The sequence below is a fragment of the Periplaneta americana genome, chromosome 9, assembly GCF_040183065.1.
Source record: "Periplaneta americana isolate PAMFEO1 chromosome 9, P.americana_PAMFEO1_priV1, whole genome shotgun sequence".
Classification (NCBI taxonomy): Eukaryota; Metazoa; Arthropoda; class Insecta; order Blattodea; family Blattidae; genus Periplaneta; species Periplaneta americana.
This window is the reverse complement of record NC_091125.1, coordinates 7431458-7449580: the sequence shown is the minus strand read 5'-3', so window position 1 is coordinate 7449580 and position 18123 is coordinate 7431458. Positions and strand designations below refer to the sequence as shown.

The 18123-nt window shown below is 38.3% G+C and overlaps 1 protein-coding gene across 2 annotated transcripts in view; it reads right to left on the bottom strand.

The window, feature by feature from the left end:
* LOC138705754 (UDP-glycosyltransferase UGT5-like) overlaps nt 1-18123 on the bottom strand; it is a 74952-nt gene that overhangs the window by 33614 nt on the left and 23215 nt on the right. For both annotated transcript variants that reach the window (XM_069834376.1, XM_069834375.1), the window contains exon 2: nt 1167-1401. In XM_069834376.1, coding sequence (XP_069690477.1) covers nt 1167-1401 — 235 coding nt within the window. The remainder of the gene's footprint in view (nt 1-1166; nt 1402-18123) is intronic.

Sequence of the window (18123 nt, the reverse complement as noted above, 5' to 3'; positions counted from 1 at the left end):
GGGAAACTGACGGGAGTGGGAAAAGCAAGTGTTTATCACATCAGAAGAGAGGCGAAGATGAATGACAATAAATTAAAGAGTCCGGTGAAATTTCGCAAAACTGTTCCACTATTAGAAAAATACGACGAATTCACAAAATCAGCAATTAGATCTAAAGTTCACCAATTCTTTTTTCGTCAAGAACTGCCAACTTTAGACAAAATATTAGCTGCTGTGAACGGCGATGAAGATAATAGTGATAAGATAAGACGTAAAGAGGTATGTTAATTTAAATTAATTCTTGATTTCCGCACAAAACATTATGAAAGTCTATAAAAAATTTCTAGTTCTAATTTTATTATAGTGCATGTCATAATACAGGCTTTGTATTATAATGTTATTCATAATTCCACTTAAATTCACTGCATAGTACTATAATTTGTGTAGCTGAACGTAGAAACGCATTACTACTGGTTCAGTGGACCTATGCTTATTAAGATCGAAATACTTAAATTTAATATGTCAGTTGTACGCCTGTTTTAGTATTTATTTCTTCTTACGTTACAAGTAACTGTCGTATATTGAACTCATTAAATATTTTTAATATGCAAATTATTGATATAGACAGTAATAAAAATAGAATTGACTTCTTGGTATAGACTTTCGAAATATAGATTTTGACACTTTGTGTTGTAAGTCAATTAGTCGAACGTTTTTACGACGGACTGTAGCACCTTCCCCTTCACTGACGGTAGAGAGTGTGAGTAGAGGGGAAAGCCTCTCAACCAAACTGAAATGGGGATTAGTCCCAAGTTGCGAGCCCTATAGTGACTGGAATAGAAAAGATCCTACTATAGTGCGTGGAATCGAACGAGAAATATTGTAAAAATGTTGTTAAGTTGCAAAATATTTTAAAATTTTAATCTAATCCTAAAACAGATGGCGAGCGTAAAATATTTAGGGTGTGCACATGCGACCATGCGAATATACAGGAACCGCGCCTGCTTAAGATATTGTCTAATTCATGTGGAGAGGATTAAAAAATATACTGCATAACACATTTCAACAATACTGAGGAAGGAGAAGGAAAAATTAGAAGCTGCGTGAATTTATAACTCAATACCTGATGAAGGAGAAACATTTCTAGCATATATCATGTAAACTTAAGAGGGAAATGTGCAACTTACCTATCTTGGCAAAGGACGGCAAGCTCACCACGATATCTGTATAGTTCGCTAACGGAGTCTTCTCGGGGGCCGTGCTCACTACATTCAATTGATGCCCCCTTACAGTTAGCTCCCTCAGCAGGGTTGACTTCAGGGTCATGTGACTATGTGACGGCGCCGGAAAGAATGCCAAGATGTTGGCGGCATCCGCCACATTTGGCACCCCGAACAGTAGAAGTGCAGCTACCCAAGTTAGCTGTTCAAAAACACAAGAAAAAATGACTTTGGTGTAGGACTAGTAATTTTAAAAGTTATGTATATTAGCGCTTTCAACATCCATACTATTTTAACAGAGACAGAATTAGAACTAACAAGCAACAACTACTAACGTAAATGTCAAATCTCTAACAATAAGTATAAATATGAAAGTATATCAAGAGCTGACTAATTTTGGAATGTAGGCTGTCACGGCCAGCGTTGTATGGATCGATGTTATCCGGGCTAAAGGGCCATGGTCTGTTGGCGCTGTTGCTACCATACGTTTCGTCTGCCGCAGCAGCAGACATCGATCCATAGTACATCAAGACTCAAAATCATTTGGAGAAGGATATGGAAATAGTTCTCTACAATAAGATAATATGATACATACTCAGAGGAAGTAAAATATTTTATTATAATTACTACTACTATTAAGCCAGCAGTGTAGCTGAGGAGGGAGCGCATATATCTGTAGATCTGAGGTTGCGCTTGGGCGTGGGTTCTGTTCCCGATTGGACTGAGTACTTGGTTTGTCTTCTCTGAGGTTTTTCCCAACTGGAAGGCGAACATCAGATAATCAGAATTTGGGAACCTTTTTTGGCTAGGACATTATATATTTGTGTATTAACACTTCCTCTATCTTGAAGGACTATATTCATTTCATATACAATACTGCGCGAGGGGGGAAGGCTTAGGTCCCCGAATGACATTTCCTATTCGCATAAGCCATCTTACAATCAATTCCCAACAAATTAGAAGGAGCTAGTGCACTGGTAATATCTACTAAAGTCCAGTTTATTATACCAATATATGAATAAAGTTTTCGAGGATTACAATTTTATCCAATCAACCAAATAATGTATTTTAATTGGTTATTTTACAAAGCTTTATTAACTGCTATCTAGCGTCTGAATAAATTGAAGGTGATAATGTCAACGAAATGATTCAGGGTCCAGCGCCGAAAGTTACTCAGAATTTGCTGTAAATGGGTCGAGGAAAAATCCCGGAATAAGCTTCAACCACGTAACCGTTTCTCCACAGCGGTCGACCTCATATTATGTTCTGATCAATTTCCCCACAATCCTTCACCATATCCTCCCTATATTAATGTTTAAACCTTACATACCAACATAATGCATAATAATAAACACAGATACAAGTATCAGTCTTAAAAATAATTTCTACACAGGCTTTATTGGGTGTTTATTTTTTTTCACTACGGCTCTTAGCTCAAATATTTTGTAAGGGATGTCATATTAATGGACATTGAGCACAGTTTCCATTCACCCTCCTGAGTCCTGAGACATTTGTTGTTTTATTTTCAAAGTTCATTATACTTCTGTACTTAAAAAATGTCACTGAATTGAAGAAAAATGCTGAAAAAATTCTGCAGGTTACAGTCAGGGCACAAATGCAGGTATATTATAGTATACTTCGGGTCTCTGCACATACATCTTATAATATAACCATAGTACACTACAATATATTCTCAGGACTAAGAAGGGTAAGATGTAAAGTGGCATATGTGAAGAGCTGGCGACTTTACATAATCACTATACGCCCGCTCCAGTATTGTGCACTTAAGCCCCGCCCTCTATATCAATACATGTTTGTGATCGCGTCTGTATCGGTTGTTTCACCAATAGTGACTTTAATATGTCCTCGATCTTGATATTTAGTGTGCGAGCATAGCTCATGTTTTCTTAATTTGATTAATACGTCCTTCCACACAGTTATGACTTAAGAATAATGTTTAACAAGTTCATGACCACCTAGTAAATCATACGGTAGCGCGGATTTCATAGTGATGAGCTCATTTTCAGGCCTACTAAATAAATGGCCACAGATCCTTAATTATTCCAAGTGGGACCCATGGCCATAATACGAACTTTCTTACTCAAAACAATTTGGAGAAGCATATCCTAAAGTTACAATCTTCCTTCGTAAATCACTTTGTATACTCGTATTTACGTACACTCACGGAAACAAAAAGTGGCCGGTCGTGTTTTTCTAATTGATCACCAAATGGCTTTGGTGGTGTCATCCCATCCTGCGCGTGCCTGGCCGGTGATTACTCGTACTGCGTGGGCGCTATCTTGCTCTTCTACTTGGCCCTACAAGGTGAGCCCGCTGGCCATGGGTTGGTCTTCGGCGTCCATCAGAAACACTTCATCCTGACCAAGACGGAGTATACGGCGCCGGACATCCAACGTCGCATCGAGTAATCGCATGGCGTCGAGTCCCAGGACGACGTCTTCAGTGATGTTGGAGACGTATGCCCACATTCCCAGTCTCCTCTTCCCCAAGGGCAGATCCAGGAAGACCTCTCTCTGGATGGACAAGCTCTCGCCTGAAGCAGTACGTAGCTCATATCGGCGCAGCGGCGTCCTCCCAGGTAGGCCACTCACGACATCCGGCCTGGCGATAGTGAGCATCGCCCCGGTGTCTACCAGTACTCTGCATGGACGGCCTTTTATTCGTCCTTCTGCAATCAGCCCATCGTCACATCTTCTGTTGACTGGCTTCAGAATTAGCCGAGGGGACGGTGATGACGGCGCCGAGGTGCCCCCCTTCGCATCGGCCCCCTCTCTCTCCTGACTGTAGCCAGATCGGCCGCAGTCCCTCCGTAAGTGCCCAGGTTCACCGCAAGATTAGCAGGTGGGCACACCTCGTCTCCATCGCTCAGGTGACTTCTGTTGGCCTTCCTCGACGTCGGCCACCTCTATCTCTCTTGCCTGCGGCCAAACCGGTCGCAGTCCCTCCTAAAGTGTCCCGGTTTCATGCAGGACCAGCAGGTGGGCACTCTTTGTCTCCGTCGCTTAGGTGACTTCTGTTGGCTCCCCTCGACGTCGGCCACCTCTCTCCCCTGCCTGTGACCAGATCGGTCGCAGTCCCTCCTTAAGCTCCCCGGTCTGCCACAGGCCCAGCAGGTGGGCGCTCCTCGTCTCTGTCGCTCGGGTGGCTTCGGTTAACGTCCCTCAACATCGGCCGCTGTGACACTCCTAATCCAGTGCGGTGTTGAGACTTTCACCGTCGACTTGGCCGCCTCCATCTGGAGGGTCACCGCCACAGCGTTATTAATGGAGTGCTGCTCAGCCAAGAGCTGTTGTTGCCTGATCGGGATCGCGGACTCCGCAGCCGAAGGTGTAAGCTGCCTCTCCACCGAAGAAGTTAGGAAGTAGGCCCCTGAGGACCTTATGGGCCAGTTGTTGCACCGACAACGCAAATTCTTGTAGGGACTCGCCTGACTGTTGGACCCTCGTTTTTAGTTGGGTCCTAAATGCTGCTGCAAGTTGATGGTCACCATAATGTCCGTCCAAGGCCTCCATTATCTCAGCGGCTGTCCCCTTTTCTGGGACGCTGTGCAGAATCTCGGACGCCTGTCCCTGAAGCGCGGCTAGCAGCTGAATAGTTTTCTCTGCCGGCGTCCACCCATTATGCTCTGAGGACATCGCTCCGTCGAACTTCGGCGTCTTGACGTTCGAATGTCTGGCTGGAGGAGTCGATTCTACAGAGCCACTATATGGGGTCCTTAATTCTGTGGCCGCTTTTTCCATGGCACGTCGCACCTCTTCGGCAATTATCTGTTTCTGTTCTCTAACGTGGCGATCCACTAACGCGAGTACAGTATGTGCTTGTTTTTCTTCAGCATGTCAACGCGAGTATGTGCTTCTTTTCCTCAGCATTTTTATCCAACAACTCATTCATCTGCTCTTGACGATATTCGAGAGCGTGAATTTTGCCGTCGAAATGGTCTACGTCCTGTCTCAGTTCGTCCACTGCTGTATTTACAGTTGCGAAATTCTCGTTTAGTTTGTCAAAATCGGCTTTAAGTTCATCCTTCACGATGGTAACAATTCCATCCACGTGGGCCGAAACGATACCAATTTGTGTAGTCACTTCACTAATATCGTCTGCCTTTACTTCACTTATGTCGTTTTTCACCTGGCTAATGTGCTTGTTCATGTCTACTTTCATTTCTGCTTTTACTTCACTTATGTCGTTTTTCACCTCACTAACATGCATATTTATTTCTGCTTTCATTTCCGTGATGGCTTGCAGGATCTGCTGTAGATTCTCCATTATGTCAACAATGTCCCGCATCTGACACCAAATGTAACTTTTATTATTTCAACAATAATGTTACTTTTATTTCTATCTTTCCAGCACACCCGTCAACAATGGATATTCCACTCAATACATTAGTCGTTATTGCACTCCACAGAACAACAATGACAACTCACGTCAATTATTGAGAACAACAATGTACTCCTAATTTCAACTAATGTTCACAAAGAACTATTTACAAAGCAAAACTGTCAGTTCTCAGTTCGTTCGCCCTAGCTAGTTCATCTAGCTCACTGACTCAAGTTCACTGCACGTCGAACCCAAGACTTCCGGACACGTCGCTTCCGCCTGGACGCTGCCACAGTTACTCACTCAAGTTCACTGCACGTCGTACTCAAGACTTCCGGACGCGTTGCTTCCGCCTGGACCCTGCCACAGTTACTCACTCAAGTTCACTGCACGTCGAACCCAGTTCCTTGCCTGGTCGCTACCACAGTTGCGGTCCTCTTCACGTCGAACCCCGGTCTCGAAGGCTGGTTTCCTTGCTCGCTCGCGGCTGATTCACTGACTAGACTGGCAGGCTGTTCTTTGCGGCTCACTTGCTCCTTTTATTTATTAGATCACACGTTCTCGAATGTACTGTGTCGCGTAACTTCTACAGCAATCAGCTCGCGTGGCTTTGCGAAACTTCTAGATATTCCCTCCCTTGCTCCTTCTCCGCGGGCCAGCGCCCGCCGAATCTCGCGCTCCTCTCCCCGCGCACCTCCTTTCTCCCCAGACGCGCGCGAACTCTCCGACGCGGCCAGACTGTTCCGACCTGCTTGCCACAATATTAACTATTGTAAATTTTACAACCTTGTATTTATACAAAATGAGTTTCTCGTCTATCTTCACCATCAAAACAAAAGTGAGACATTCCCTTGAACTTTAAAATGATATCACTGTGTGTATGGAATGCTGAGTCCAGATATGAGAAGCTACTTTTTGAAAAACAGGCACATTAATTGCATTATTAATTTTTTACTTTATAACTACTGAAATATTTATTATTCTTATGGTCAATGCTGTTTATGATTATGTTTTTAAATAGAAAATGAATGTTAATAAGAAACTTTTTGACTTATTTTGCAAATCATCTCGCGACCCTTCTCAACCCCTTACACTCTGGGAACCGCTGGTTTAGATCTTTAAAAATTGCCGTCGAAACGTTGGTATTGTAACTGTCAAGTAAATTTAAAATACTGTTATTATGATTAATTTTCATTGTTAGAACTACAAAGTGTTAGTGGAAAGCAAATTTATTATCATTGGATTATTAAATTCTTAATCTACAAAAGAAATACAAAAGAAAACAATAGGATAACAATAATACCATTTACAATTTGTCAAGATCGTACATATCAAAAATTCTCATCACTGGGCTAGATTCGTCTTTGCGTACAAATATTTTACAATTTTATACCAGACAAATTTATAACTTTTATCTCTTGGAATGTCCTTTGCCTTGTTGAACAAAAAATAAAAATATTTGTAGTCTAGTAATTATATTATTGTGGACATTACGTTTTAAGTACACAATTAAACATACGTACAAAAGTACGTAAGAAAAATGTTGAGTCAATTCATAGAGACATTATTTTCATCAATCTATATTCCTGATTTCAAACTACAATACCCACAGTGGAAATGCATTGTAAAAACCGTTATTCTGGTTACGGATATAGCGATATTAATGATATGTAATTTGAAGGAAATATTTTATTTAATTGTCTATTTATTTATTTACTTTTCCCTTCGGTATTAAAATTTATGACAAACATATGTCCGACGAACCACCTAACATGGTGCCGATAAATACAATTTGGAAAATAGTTTCGTACCGTAATGAACATTCGTCCGCTTTGTCTCCATAATCTCTCAGAGTCCTTAAAACACGGTGTGTGAATTATTTTTGTGTACTTTTAAAGAATTCCAAAGAAATAAAAATTAGTTTTTGTTATGTCGGAGGATTGAAGAGAGCGAAAATTACCGGTCTCTAAGTTGCGAATTTTTAAAATAATATGTATTCACCTATAGTATAGTAAAGTATGAGCAAAGGCCTACGCACGCACAAATCTATCAACTCTCTTGTAAATTATTTTGAAGTACGATACAGGCGTATTAGAAATTTTGTGTGAAATTCATGCTCTTTTGATTTATAACCCATTTCTAGTATTGCAAAGGATAATGAATTGTACATAAGTTTTGATTACACACCCTTCACTATTTTAACACTATTTTATTTTTGGTAAATTTGCTACATAAACAACTTTGCTATGTTACTTGAAGCACTGCTGGTAATTTCCTTCGTAACAGCTTAGTTAATGACTAATTTCGGCCGATTTTGGCCATCTTCATATTTCTAGTGAGGTTGCTTTGTTTCCGATTTCTTCTTATGGTTGGTGCCTTGGTGGTGAGTACGTTAATGATCAGCAGGGTTGTGTCAAATAGTGTGTGCGTTCTGAAATTTAATTGTGTGTGAGGATATGTTGTGGATGTGCTTTTGTATGTCTGTATACTTCACATTGTTCTAGTGTATTTACTAGCCTATATGTAGGATTTCCAGATTCCCGGTCGTATTTCGGAAATCTTCATTCCGAAGACTTTCGTTTCCGAATGGTGTTATTTTCGACTGGTCTAATTTCCGAAAATCTTATTTCCGGCTGCTCCAAATTTCTATATATTTTTTCCGAACGTTTACTAATCATATTTCTAGAAGTTGATATTTCCGAACTGTTACATTACAATTACGCCGATGGAACACGTTCGAGTTCTGACCGTAAAATTTGGGCTGGTGGAAGCTCTGAATGTTCTGCAGCCTTTCACTTCAAGCCGTGTCTTACAAGTTCAGCTTCAGAATCTTCTCTGTTCGGTAGATATGTATGCTCGGTAGGACCTGAGATGACATCCATATATCATTGGTGACAATCTTTACCACTCGAGAGGAAGTACACCTCAGGCGAACTCGTCTGCACTTCCAGTATACCTCTATGCCGGTTTTGCTCTTGTAATGCTCCTGGAATTATTTTGGGTCCATGCTGTTTCATTTTTTTTTTTTTTTTTTTTTTCAATTTTTAGCATCGCCTGGTAACGAAACGATGTTGCCTCCTTTTGTTCCTGGAATTACTTTTGGCTTCATGTCTTTTAATTTTTTAATTTTGAACATCGCCTGGCAAACGAAAAAATGGTGCTTCCGAATCCGAAATAAGGATACGGGAATATGCCTATTCTGAAATACATCATTTGGAAAAACCGTTCCGATTCGGAAATAAAGGTTTTGGAAATACGACAGGGAATGAGATTTCCATGTTTCCTTCTATACTCGTGTAGCTGTGGTTTGTGTTGGTAACGTAGTTGTTGTTGATGATAGAGACTGGATTAATCTTGTACAGGATAGGGACCGATGGCGGGCTTATGTGAGGGCGGCAATGAATCTTCGGGTTCCTTAAAAGCCATTTGCAAGTAAGTAAGTAAATAAGTAACGTACTCTGCGGACCGTATGTGGAAGTATTGTGTGGTTTGGTTATGGTTGTGATGTGTACATTATATTGTGTTTGAAAAGATCTCCCAGTCCGTGAGATGTAGAAGTCGTTACAACACATCACAGCCATAACCAAATCACACAGCACTTCCACATACGCAAAACATAACACCAATACCAACCATAAGTACAGCAACAGAGAAACATTAATGTTAATCTTGTATAAACCAAACACACTAGAATAGTTTGAATTATAGGCTACAGGCATAACCACATTCACAATACTACAGAGTCTCCGCCATAAAAATGCATACACTATTTGTCAGACTGTGTCACATATTGATAGTCTATTGTAAATTGATTTGAATTATGTGTATGTTGTAGTATGGTCTTCCGCTCAACAGATGACGGTACTTTTATCACGATAGTGAGAAAACAAAATAACTGGAGCACTGTTGACGTCCGAGCAGGGAAAATGCATTGTGAAGTGGTTTATGAGGTTTGATAATCCATGGTCGCCAGATCTAACCCCTATGGATTTTTACTTGTGGTGTGGGGAACTGTGAAACATCAAGTCTATCGACTTAAGTCATGCACGCTAGAAGACCTTCGCCAGGAGATTACAGCGGCAGTGCAGCGATCTCCATTGAAACATTGACCGACGTAGCTGCGGCGACCGCTCGTCGTTGCGTTATGTGTCTGGCAGCCAACGGCGAACATTGTGAACATCTAAAGTAACGATGTGCTTAAGTGAAGACAGTACTACATGTGTGATCTGTATCGAAATGTATAACATATACATAATAAATAGTTTTCATTCCTTAAAGAGTATATACATTTTTTGGCGGATCTGTATATTTTCTACACACGGTTAAATTTAAGATTTTACACGCTATTTGACACAAAACTACCAAAAATAAACGTACCTACCACTACCGCACCAACCATAAGAAGATACTGGAATCAAGCAACTCATTATATATATGAAGATGGCCAAAATCGAGCCGAAAATAGTCATTAACTGAGGTAAATTACCAGCATGGTTTCACACGTTCTGCCGTGAGCATGGCAAACGGTAGTTACAGTGGCGGAATCAAGAGTTGATGTGCGAGGCTATAACTGTCATGACATGAGGATATGAGGATAGCTATAAATTTAAATTGAGCTATTTAATGGAGTAAGATATTCTCTGTTTACTATATAATAACTAACAATACTAATGTTGTACACGCAAATCTAGCGTTCAGATATAGCTCCCTGTGAAGTTGATTTAAATAATTTCAAGGGAAAAATTGTTCCGGGACCAGGTATCGAACCCAGGACCTTTGGTTAAACGCGTCAAGGCTTTACCAATTCACACAGTTTCTATGCACTCAATGCTGGTTGCTTGACGGTTGTCAGCCCAGTTTGAGATCCGTGGATATAAAAGGAGAAATTGAGTCGGGGTCTGGTAGAGTTCCTGGGTAGCTCAGTTGGCATGTTTAACCAAAGGTCCCGGATTCGATACCCGGCCCCGGAACAATTTTTCCCTTGAAATTATTCAAATCAGCTTCATATACAGTAGATGAAAGCTAGATTTTCATAATACATGTCACTGTTCATTAACAGGAAACCACAATTCAAGTCACACAGAGTTTGTGTGCACTCAATGTTGGTTGCTTGACGGTTGTCAGCCCACTTTCAGGTCCGTGGATATAGAGGGAGAAATTGAGTCGGAGTCTGGTAGAGTTCCTAGGTAGCTCAGTACATTCTCTTAGGCATCATCACTTGGCTAACTTGTGTGACGCGAACTTGTAGGCTTCATTAAATACGATGGTGTTTCGTATAATTATTACGTAGATAGTCCGAATCATGCATATAGTTCTTGCAGCAGCATGATTTGGGAAAACTTTCCTGAGGGAAATGGGTGTAGAAAAAATGTATAATTGTTGTGTTTTAATATTTGTCCTTTAACTCAATATTGTTCTGCACGTAAATTAATTGAGTCGGTTACAGTCGTAACTCACATGCTCCAAAAGAATACGATTTATAGGTTATTGATCACATTTCTTACATGACGCTTGTGTAAATGGGCGACAAACCTCCCTGTTTCTGTCAAAAGTCTCGTGGTCCACTGGTCTTGTGAGTTCTGTTGTATAGCGCTTCTCGACCAATCATCGACCAGTATTTCTCTTCCGTTTCTCCACTTCTTATTGTGTAGAATAGAGTTGTGGATGAGTATTTTGAATGTGGCTTGTTGTTTTTTATAACTATAAGTGAATTTAGCGGCTGTAATTGGGAATTTTGTAAACGTAATATTATGGAATAGAACGTATCAACAGTTGGAGAGAGAGGACGACCACGGAAACGTATAGCAGCTTCAGAAATAACGAAAAGAAACCAGGCCAAACTGGAAAGGTTAATATTCCTTTCTGATCCGTGATATATTGGTAAATTAAGCAGGGCCGAGTGTTTTATCACAATTATAATATATGTTTTAATTGTTAACCAGTATTTTAGCGATTTTCAGTAACCAAACATTTTCAAATACTTGTATGTAACGTCTCTGAACGTCATATTCAGTGTTTCATTAATGAAAATTGTAATATTTAAACACGCTTAAGTGGTGAAAGGATTTTTTTTTTAATACCAAGATGTTAATCTTGCGATGTAAAGGAACGTAGTAAGGAAAATTTGAGCTTTGATAAAATTATTAATCAGTATTTCTTTTGCAGGTTGTAAATTGAGCGTTAGACTCAAATAAGGGGAGAACCCGCTTTTCTAAGATTTTTTTTTCACCTTTAGAATTATGTGTCATGATTGCAATATCTCTGGCAATAGCTTACCCCACTGGAGTTTCCGCCAGAAGAATACTTAATTTCTCTATTTCAAGTTTTGTGACTGGACCTCTCAATTTATATCGAACTTTGTTATTTTGTAATATGTACTCATCTGAAGAATTTGACACCTATTTTCTACATCGAATTTAAAAATATGCTTGAGACAATGCTCTTGTGTAATATTTTAATTTGTTACTGTCAAATCGCACATGATCCCAACTGGTCACTTTCTAAACTCACATGTTCCAAACGGAGCACTCTCAGAACACTCATGATCCAAATGTAATTGTCAAAACTCGTATGATCCATTATATTTAAACCTAAATAACTTTTACTCCTTTATAAGTAAATACGGTTACAAATCTGAACAGTAGTTTTTAATAATTTCGCTTTAATTTATTAACTTTTATTGTGAAGAAAATGGACTCCAAGTATTATAAATATGTTTTCCGTGATTTGTGAAAATTTTCATTTTGGAACAAGTGATTTATGACTCTAACCGACTCAGTTCTAACTATGGTTCATTAAATAGGGGTATTGTGAATGTGTATTGAGAATATAACGAAAGCAGTGCTTTTTCTCTGGTGGAATATGCCGGAATGGCGTTCCGGGAGCTATTCTGATATATTTTTCATCTCGAAATAGTGAAATGTTCGAATTTCGTGCCGCCAATCTATAGTGAGGCTTCTCACAACTCCACTTTATCTCTCCAATGATATAAACCCTGCTAGCTGACGCCATGAGGAACCTGCTTCTTATTAGAATTGTTGGGCCTTCTTTGATCAACTTCAACCCTGACAAGTAAGTTAATTTCGCGTGCTAAAAGTCCGTCGTGCTGCAATAGATGTCAGAAGGAAAGAAAGTAACGGGAAATTAGAAAATACTGAAGAAAGTCTATCCTGTGGAAAATTACTGTATTTAACTCTCCAATTCCCATTGTTAAAATAATGATATTTTCTTAGTATTTTTTTTTAAATTATGTGCTGATGTGTTGAATATATGATCACTTATGTTTTTGGTTTTAATTTTCGTTAATATATAGGCCTAACAGATGTGTCACCTGTAGGTGACACGGGGCGATAAATGTACACTAGACTTGATATACAATATAAGTTCGTATTATTTATTTTATTATATGAAATCAAGTATACAGAATTTTGTTTGATGTTCATTTCTATTACATTATATTTAAGTACAATAACAGCAATAATGTTAGTAATTTTATTTACTTCTGAGCATGAAAATTGTACCAACATTGAATATATAACCCTACGTTACATTTCTTGCACATGATTCTAGTTCGCTGGTGACACAGACCACATCTTCTTTGAGAGCAGTCAACTCCTGTGTGTTCTTCGACATCAAGGTCTCTCTTTACTTCTACAGGTACTCGATCTTTCAATGGAGCATTCACCAAGTGACTTCTTTCTGATGATTTACCATGCAGTTGGCAATATGTCAAAATAATAGCTTTGCGAAACTGACAGTATGTCATATCCTTTCCATTTTCACTCTCTTTCATAATTTGCCACGCATTCTAGCATGCTGCATCAATACCAAACGCAAAAAGTGGAAACCACCACTTCTTTCCTTCAAGACCAACTCTCAAGTTATCAACATTTTCATCAAATCGGTCGACGCCCCCCATGTATTTGTTATACTTCTGGATCATGGAGGGGGAATCTACTTGTATTTTCAATCTTTTACCACCTTTTGCTGCTACTCTGTCAACTTTTTGTATGGGTGTTATGCCGTGACAGTTGGATGCTACTGTCACCACATTATTAACATGCCATTTTACAATGATGATATTCTTATCCGCTTTGAAAGACATCGCTCCACGTTTTTCTTTCTTCAAGGCAGATGACTTCATAAGTGGACATTTCTTGAGCCGGTTTTCGCTCGATGTTCCTGTTCCTCCAGTCCTTCTTTCACTAAGTGCACTTAGGAGATGCAAACTCGTGAAAAAGTTGTCAAAATATAGATTGTAAGGTTTGAAATCTGGGGGCAGACGGGATTCCAATTCTAAAACTACAGCTGCACCGAGGCCCATTTTTTCTTGATTGGGAAGGGCTGCTGCTTTTGCGCCTTGGTATGGCACAAATGTTATCAAATAAGCATTACGTGTTGCAGCTGACCACAGCTTATACCCAAATCGCAATGGCTTCCCGTGAATGTGTTGCTTAGCACTGTGCCTCCCATAATAAGGAACCATAGTCTCGTCTATCGAAACATGACTTGAAGCAACTTTATGGTAATTATTTGCAAAATTAACAATAAATTTGTGAAAATAAAGCCTCACTTTTACAAACTTATCTCCAGTTGGCAATTAATATTGTCACACACATGCAATTATTGGTGAATTTCAAAAAATCTATTTCTACGAATGCTATTCGCAACCATCTCATTACGGGTATCAGATTTGACCTCCCAAAACATCCTCATATATTGAGGTGTCAAGTAACCGGTCAATAGTAATATTGCAATATAAACTTTTACTTCTTTCGAATTTAGATTTAGTGAATAATTTCTCTGTAATGCATACAAATTTGACATGTCTACAATTAGATCAATGATATCATCACTAAAAAGCAATTCAAAGCATTGAACCGGTGTCAGGTTGTGAAATTCTTGCTTTTCCACTTTTTCATCACAATCACCTCTATCAGATTTCAAGTGAAAATAATTTTCATTACCTGACCATTGCCTTTGTGTGCTCTCTTGTTCATCGGTTCTTGATACTTCCTCAGATGACGATTGTTGTCCCAAACTACTTCTTACCGCAGGCACTTCTTCAGCTTCAGATATTGAAGTAGTAGTTACATTCACTTCCACAGTTGATCTCAAAATACGGCCTGGTAAATGATTCATGTTGGTTTCCGTTTCGTCACCACTTTCTTCATCTGTTCTATCCCCATCTTCAGGTGGAAATAGCACTATTTCCTCTATAGCACGGTCAGCAGCAGGTCTCTCATCATTAACCATCTCAATAATCTCATGCAGTTTCAAACTGGAATGAAATAAATGTATTTTTGAAACATGTTAAAAATGTATATTCTGTAATGCCCCATGTCACCTGTAGGTGACACCTTCAATTTCACTCAAAAATTAAAGACATAAAATTATAACTTCACAGATTGTGCTAAACAGCAATATCTAAGAACATTCTGCATATCGAGTTACTAAGAATTAATTACTTTAACTTACCATTTCACATTATTTCTTTGCTTCGAAGATGCTGGTGGTGAAGAGTCCTCACTCTGTGACGCTTCCATCTCAAATAATGAGTAATAACGGTCAATAATCGACATTAAACGACAGTTGTTGGCAAAAATTGAAAACGAACGTTCCAACAATGTTTATAATTCAAACACTAACTTCTTATATCAATTTAAAGATTTTACAGGGCCATTTGAATTAACTGCACCTATACTGATATGCAGTTTAGTAAATGCCTTTGTTAGAAATCATTTATTACTTTGTTAACCAAAAGTAAGTCAGTTTATGCTAACATGGATGTAATTTGTTTTTCTTTTGAAAGGTGTATTCAAAAGTGAAAATAAAGAAGGGTTAATTATGTTTCGATATGATTTTTTCTGAACTCCGTTTAGGCCTTGGATTCCAGGTGTAATAAATTTTACATAGAATTTCGCCTCATTTTTCTCTAGAAAAAAAAGCACTGATTGCAAGCATTTGCAATGCTTCTTTCAATGCGTAACGATATTTTATAATTCAATCCAACAACACTGGCGCGATCAGTTTTACCTTCATTGTGAAATTTACATTTGAGGTTTTCAACCAGATATGGGTTCTTTGTCTATCTATTTATCAAAATCCTTAGAGTGACACATTGAGTAATGTCGTTAAACATTACAATATTTTGGTATTTTTTTTACTATATGCTTGTAACACACTAAACACTTAGCTGCGTCATTTCTTGTATAAATAGAAAGCTTATGTAGTTCACAACTGAGATAAAGAGCTATGAGCTCTCTCAGGCGACCTTGAGCCAATTTAACGGATCCTGGTCTAAGGTTCGCGGCTTGAAACCCGACGCAAAGCTATAGATTTTAAAATATGATAAATCCAAATCACAATTTCCTGCAGGAAGGAAGTAAAACTGGGAGACCAGTATTGTAGACTTACGACACATAAAAGAACTGTTCCAGATAGAGACCCCCCCCCCACCAGCATAATTTGTTGCCATTTGTGGACCATTTAGAAACCATACCAACGGGATAGATGCACCACCTGTAGTCCATACCATACTAAGATCTGTAATGGTAATTTACAGGACTGTCCTACACATTAGATGAAATACTGATAATTAAAACTATTAAGAAATATGTTACGTACGTATTTTACGTTTTTTTAGTTGGTTATTTAACGACGCTGTATCAACTACGAGTTTATTTAGCGTTGATGAGATTGGTGATAGCGAGATGGTATTTGGCGAGGTGAGGCCGAGGATTCGCCATAGATTTCCTGGCATTCACCTTACGATTGGGGAAAATCTCGGAAAAACCCAACCAGGTAATCAGCCCAATTGGGGATCGAACCCGCGCCTGAGCGCAACTTCAGACCAGCAGGCAAGTGCCTTAACCGACTGAGCCACGCCGGTGGCTCGTATTTTACGTTATAGTATCCTTATTTAAACCATGAAGATCCATAGAATAGAATGAGTTGAAGGCTTCCAACTTTTATCGACTATCGGTGTTAGTAGCCTCAGTAGTTTCTGAAGTCACTGCTTTTCGTCACACATTAGTGACTGTACAAGTGTCTTAATGTCATTATTAAAAGATGGAATCACTTCAAGAAAATGACAGTTCTTTTTAGAATCGTAAACTGTTGTGCCCAACAAAATACAATTCAAGTTACGAAACTTTGACAACTGCTCTACTTAGATACAGACATTTATAAAATAATTAACAGAAATAGTTAAACAGTTAAAATGTGAGGAAGAAAAATAGCTCCGACGTCTCAGAGGAAAACATGAACATTCCAATTAGATGTCTTTACTCATATATCTTCTAAAATATTTTCCTTCGTAATGTCATTGAGTAGACACTGGAAGTCAAAAGCAATTGATAAAAAAAGACACTGAAACTTAACCTCAACAACGTTTAAGAGGGTCTAGGGGAAGTTAAGGTATACTTTAGAAGATATTAAGAATCTAATATACAGTGTGTTAACTAAATATGGAAAATTGCTAATAACTCGTTATATATTCACTTTATAAAAAAATACCAAAAACAAAAATTGTTGGAGATATCTAACTAAAACTTATGGCTGTTGTCTCGCAAAAGTATTGATTCATGTACAGGGTGTGGCAAAAAATAACACTTTTTTAAAATGGAACCCTATATTAAATTTAAATAATTGAAATCTTCATTCAATTTTACATAGAAATAGAAGTTTGACTCAGCATAAATGAGGAATACTCTCTTGTAAATGTTATGGTTCTTTCAAATATTTTGATAATGTAACACAAAATAAATGTGTGTATTCATATGGAGTAGGTCATGAAACAAACAAAATTATAACATAACTGTTTCAGAGAATGTTTAAAATTATGGTTCTTTCAAATGCTTTGATATGTGACACAAAATAAATGTGTGTATTCGTAATGGAGTACGCCATGAAACAAACAAAATAATAACATAACTGTTTCAGAAAATATTTAAAATTATTGCTATTTCGAATGCTTTGTTATGTAACACAAAATACATAAATGTGTGTATTCATATGAAGTAGAACATGAAACAAACAAAACAATAACATAAATCAACAATGACTCCTTTTTATTCCTGAGTTTAAAACTGTTCATCATGGCAATGCTTTCCGAAAGAGAAAGGATAGCAATCCTAATGACGGGTTGGTTATGGTGACAGAAAGAGAAATGAACAAGAGATATGTAATTTAGTTAATGATGCATACACAAATAAGAACATAACACAGTCAACCGTATCAAAAATAGTAAAAACAAATACTGAAACAGGAAGTGTCAAGAATAAACCAAAAGATGGAAGACCAAAAACAATTACAGGAGATGAAAATTCCCTTGATATGATGTTATGCATTGAAGAAGATCCTCATAAATTAACTGGACAGGTGGCACTTGAATATGATATCAGTCATGTATCAGTATGAAAATTGTTGAAATCACAGAAATGTTATCCATACAAAACAATATGCAAGAGTTAAATGAGGATGATTTTTATAGAAGGAATGAATTCTGCGAAACAATGATTGGGATGATAGAACAGAAACCACATTTTGAGCAGTTTATCATATTTTCAGATGAAGTAACTTT